The 4,699-nt window shown below is 41.5% G+C and overlaps 1 protein-coding gene across 1 annotated transcript in view; it reads right to left on the bottom strand.

The window, feature by feature from the left end:
* The window catches only part of LOC100941497 (solute carrier family 22 member 24-like), a 36,891-nt gene that overhangs the window by 7,394 nt on the left and 24,798 nt on the right, over positions 1–4,699 (bottom strand). Inside the window, exons 5-6 of the mRNA XM_003798697.1 lie at positions 774–897; positions 356–471 (exon numbers count right to left, since the gene is read on the bottom strand). Of these exons, the coding sequence (XP_003798745.1) occupies positions 356–471; positions 774–897 (240 nt within the window). The remainder of the gene's footprint in view (positions 1–355; positions 472–773; positions 898–4,699) is intronic.

The following is a 4,699-nucleotide window of genomic DNA, read 5'->3' as shown; positions in this document are numbered from 1 at the left end:
AGTTTGGGAGAAAGAGAGATGTAAGAGATGATTCAGAAATGTTCAGAAATAGAATTAGTTTGGGAGAAAGAGAGATGTAAGAGATGATTCAGAAAGGTGCTTATCTGGGTAATGGCTACACGGTTTTTTAGGCTACAATTTATCTAGATGAACACTGTGCCTTTTTCATTAAGTCCCACGAAGTCTTCTGATCACAGCAGGCTATCTTAAAAAATGGCACTTAAAGCCATACACTTTGATAACATTCGCTCTTATGTATTAATCATCCTTCCACAATGCTGCTGCAATATTTTGGAAGAAGGAATCAGTTTGCATTATAAATGTTTAAAATTAATCATTGCCAAATGGAACTTACTTTACAAAGAACAGGTAGAGGACTCTGACTCTCAGTTTAGGTGCACGGAACAAGCATGAGACTGATGCTTTGATCTGGGCTTTATCCAACTCCTCCTGCATGGTGGATCTCAGAAACTTCAACGACAAAGAAAATAATGAACATTTCTGAGATGTCAATAATGTTTCAGGCTTATTGCCAACTAAAAGAGGAGGAACAGGACATATTGCCCACAATCTTCAAGAAAATTTCTGTGTGGGGTGAATGACACCCTTGTCCTTATTCGATGGCTGGTAGTTTCAGGCATTTGGAAGAGATGTAAAGCCCCACTCATAGAATTCTAATTCTGGAAGTGTAGTCACCTCAGGAATCCAGACCAGTATGACTGTAAAGCCATATTTTCATTTCACCCTTGTAACAAATTCCCCTTCCAGATTACCTCAATGGTCAAGGTCTCTTCAATATTCTTTTTTCCATTTATATGTGCAACTCTTCTAAGTTCCTTCAAGCCCTCATCTAGCTGATTGTTGATAATCAACCACTGAACAGACTCCACCATCCACCTGATAAAAGAAGGTAATATAGGCAGAGTAAACAACTGTTTGTTTGTCAAATACCTTTTAACCTGAATTTCCTTTTCCCTATCATTTAATATAGACTTTATAAATTGCAGTAGAGTCAATTCTAACCAAGTCATCCTTCTTCATTGGCGTTCTGAAAGGAAGAGTGTATCTGGCCATCAATAAATGTTTGTTCAAGTTCTCACATTATAGAGAAATGTGAAAAGTGACCATATCATATAAGTCAATATTTGCATTCCTACAAAAACCAACCCAATTCAAAAATAAGCAAAGGACTTCAAAAGATATTTCTCTAGAAGAGATTTACAAGAACTTGAAAAGATCCTAATTAAGATAGTTTTGCCAGACATAGAATTCATGTTGGAAAGCCTTTTTTATCAATGCTTCAAATATCTAATCCCACTATCTTCCACCCTCCATATTCTTTTCTTTTCTTTTTTAATTAAATCATAGCTGTGTACATCAGTGCAATCATGGGGCACAATGTGCTGGTTTTATATATAATTTGAAATATTTTGGGGGCAGAGCCAAGATGGCAGACTGCAGCCAGCTTTTTACAGAAGCTCCTGTCCAGAAGGAGGCTTAAAGGACAGCAGTTTAGCAAGTTAGCTGATTGTTTGGAGCAGAGCCAAGAGAGAAGATTGAACAGCGCACTTCAATCTTCCTGGGATGAGCTGCGACCCCCAAAATACAACCAAAAGGTACAAAATCCACCACCAAGTGGACGGGAGTCCCTTCCCCCACAACAAGGGCTCACAGTTTACTCCATGTAAACAAGTGAGCAGAGTTCAAACTTCCTCCCACTCTATCCCACGGGAGAGACCCCTTAAAAACTGGACCTCCTACCTCTGCTGGCGTGCCACGGGACCCTCTGAAGACTCCTCACCCCTACCCTGAGGTCTGGAGGTTTGTTACCTACAGAGTCCAGATTCTTGGGCATCTCCTTGAGAGAAGTGGAGGGGGAAAGGGCTGGTGCTGCTCTGTGCTGACTGTGGCATGGAAGTGAGGAGAGGAAGGTTGGATCGGAGGAAGCCATATAGCAGCAGTGGCATCCTGAGCTGCGAACTGATGCCATTCCAGATAGGCAAGCCCCATCTCTCTGAGCAACCAAGAGGTTCTGGGCAGCAGCCACAGGCCAAATGAATGGACTTGGTAACTTTTGTAAGTGAAGAGACAATTAGCACCAGCTCTCAGGGGAATAGCTGAGACAAAGACAGTGGCGGGGCAGAGGTTAGAATTGACACCCGAGTATAAACTCTAATTTGCTTCAGGCTCAGAGTTGAGTTATTCACCAGCTCTAGAAAGCCTCTGAGTTGCAGGAGAATTTAGACTGGACAGAAGGTGTGAGGCTGTAATGGCCACAACTTTCAAAGCATAAATTCTTCCCCTGACGGACTGGACTCAGATTTCCCAATGAGCACCTTGCCCTCAGGGGAATGCTGAGACAAAGGCAGTGGGTGGGCAGAGGCAGGGATTGACACCTGAGTGTAAACTCTAATTGCTGCCCAGGGTTGAGTTGTTCCTCAGCGGTAGCAGTCTTTGACGTGCAGAGGAATCTAGCTGCAACAGAAGGCAAGGGGCTGGAATTGAGAGAATGTTCACAGCCTAATTTAAACACGCAAGGTCCCCCTGCTGGACGCAGATTCCTGGGTGATTTTGGCAGTTGCAAAGCCAAGAACAGTTGTCTACTGGAGTGAATAGGGTCACAGACCTAGGGGATTACCAGTGAATGGATGCAAAGTGGGGAAGGAGGTACTAATCTTCACAGACTAACTCATCTTCTGGGTGGGTCCCTTTGTCCTCATGGAGCACTGGAGCAAGTTATATCTGAGCTGCGAGCAGACCCCTCTTATCTAGCTGCTGGGAACATTTGAACTTTTCCACCTGAAACAGGTGCTCACTGGGACAACTGATTTTGAGCCCATAAACTGGGCAGACCACCCCGGGACTATTCAAAGGGGCACCCTGGGTATATGGTTGAGGGTAGGTTTGATTTTCCTTGCCCAATCATTGTTTATGGGGGGCAGGGCGATTTAATTGCTGGTATTTCTCCACAGCTGAGACTTCAACCAAGAGAAACTGAATCACTAGGATAGGACAGAGACCAGCTGAAAATAAGATGGAGCCACTTAACCCCATCACACCAAGCAGGTCCCCAGTCTCTCAGGCCGTAACACCATACAGGTCCTTGACAAACCTCAAGGGGAAAAGCCAAATGGGGTAAAACAATCATGGGGTGGAATCAGCAGAAAAGCTCTGGTAATATGAATAACCAGAGTAGATCAACCCCCCCCACCAAGAAAGGATGTGGCTGGTAGTATGAATAACCAGAGTAGGTCAACCCCTTCAAGAAAGGATGTGGCAGACAAAACTGAAGATACCCTATATAAACAGATAGTTGAGATGTCAGAAATTGAATTCAGAATTTGGATTGCAAATAAGATTAACAGAATAGAGGCAAAGATAGAAATAGAATTTCAAGGAGCATTCCAAAAGTTCACTCAAGAATTCAACTAATTCAAAGACAAAACCACCAAAGATTTTGAAACATTAAGGCAAGAGTTTGCAGCCCTCAAAGATCTGAAAAATACGGTAGAATCTCTTGGTAACAGAGTACAAGAGGCAGAAGAAAGGATCTCAGACATAAAAGACAAAGCTTCTGAATGTGTCCAAACATACAAGGAGAATAAAAAAAGGAAAGCAAAAATGGACCATTCTCTCAGAAAGGTCTGGAATAATTCAAAGAAAACAAATATTTGCCTCATAGGAATCCCTGAAGGCGACGAAGTTGTTTTGCAAAACACAGAGGCTCTTCTGTATAAAATTATGAAAGAGAACTTTCCAGATATGTCAAGAGATCCTGAAATTCAGATTGCAGACAGCTTCAGAACCCCAGCATGACTCAACCCGAATAAGACATCCCCCAGACACATCATAATTAACTTCACTAAAGCTAATATGAAAGAGAAAATCTTGAAAGCAGTGAGATGTAAGAAAACCATAACCTACAAGGGGAAGAATAGAATAACTGCAGATCTCTCTGCCAAAAACTTTCAGGCAAGAAGAGGGTGGTCATCGACATTTAATCTCTTAAAACAAAATTACTTTCAGCCCAGGATCTTGTATCCAGCTAAACTGAGTTTCATTTATGATGGAGAAATTAAATACTTTAATGACATCCATGCGTTGAAGAAATTTGCCATAACTAAACCAGCCCTCCAGGATATTCTGAGACCTATTCTCCATAATGACCAGTGCAATCCTCCACCACAAAAGTAAACTAACTCAGAAACTATTGATCAAACTCCAACTTCTACAGTGGTGAAAGGATTGAAAACGTCCACTGGACTTTTGAACAATTTGATACCTAATATTTCATCAGACTTATCAATAAATTTCAATCAATGTGAATGGCTTAAATTGTCCCCTAAAGAGGCACAGATTGGCTGATTGGATACAGAAACTCAGACCAGACATCTGTTGCATACAAGAATCTCATCTTACCTTAAAAGACAAATATAGACTCAGGGTGAAGGGATGGTCATCTATATTCCAGGCTAATGGAAAGCAGAAAAAATCAGGTGTTGCAATTTTATTCACACATACTATATAGGTTTTAAACCAATAAAAGTAACCAAAGATAAAGATGGCTACTTTATATTTGTTAAGGGCAATACTCAATATGATGTGATCTCAATTATCAATATCTATGCACCCAACCAGAATGCACCTCAATTTATAAAAGAGACTCTAACTGGCATGAGCAACTTGATTTCCCCCAGCT

Source organism: Otolemur garnettii, unplaced genomic scaffold (assembly GCF_000181295.1).
Source record: "Otolemur garnettii isolate 467f Iridium unplaced genomic scaffold, OtoGar3 scaffold00140, whole genome shotgun sequence".
Classification (NCBI taxonomy): domain Eukaryota; kingdom Metazoa; phylum Chordata; class Mammalia; order Primates; family Galagidae; genus Otolemur; species Otolemur garnettii.
This window is presented reverse-complemented; position numbering and strand designations above follow the sequence as displayed.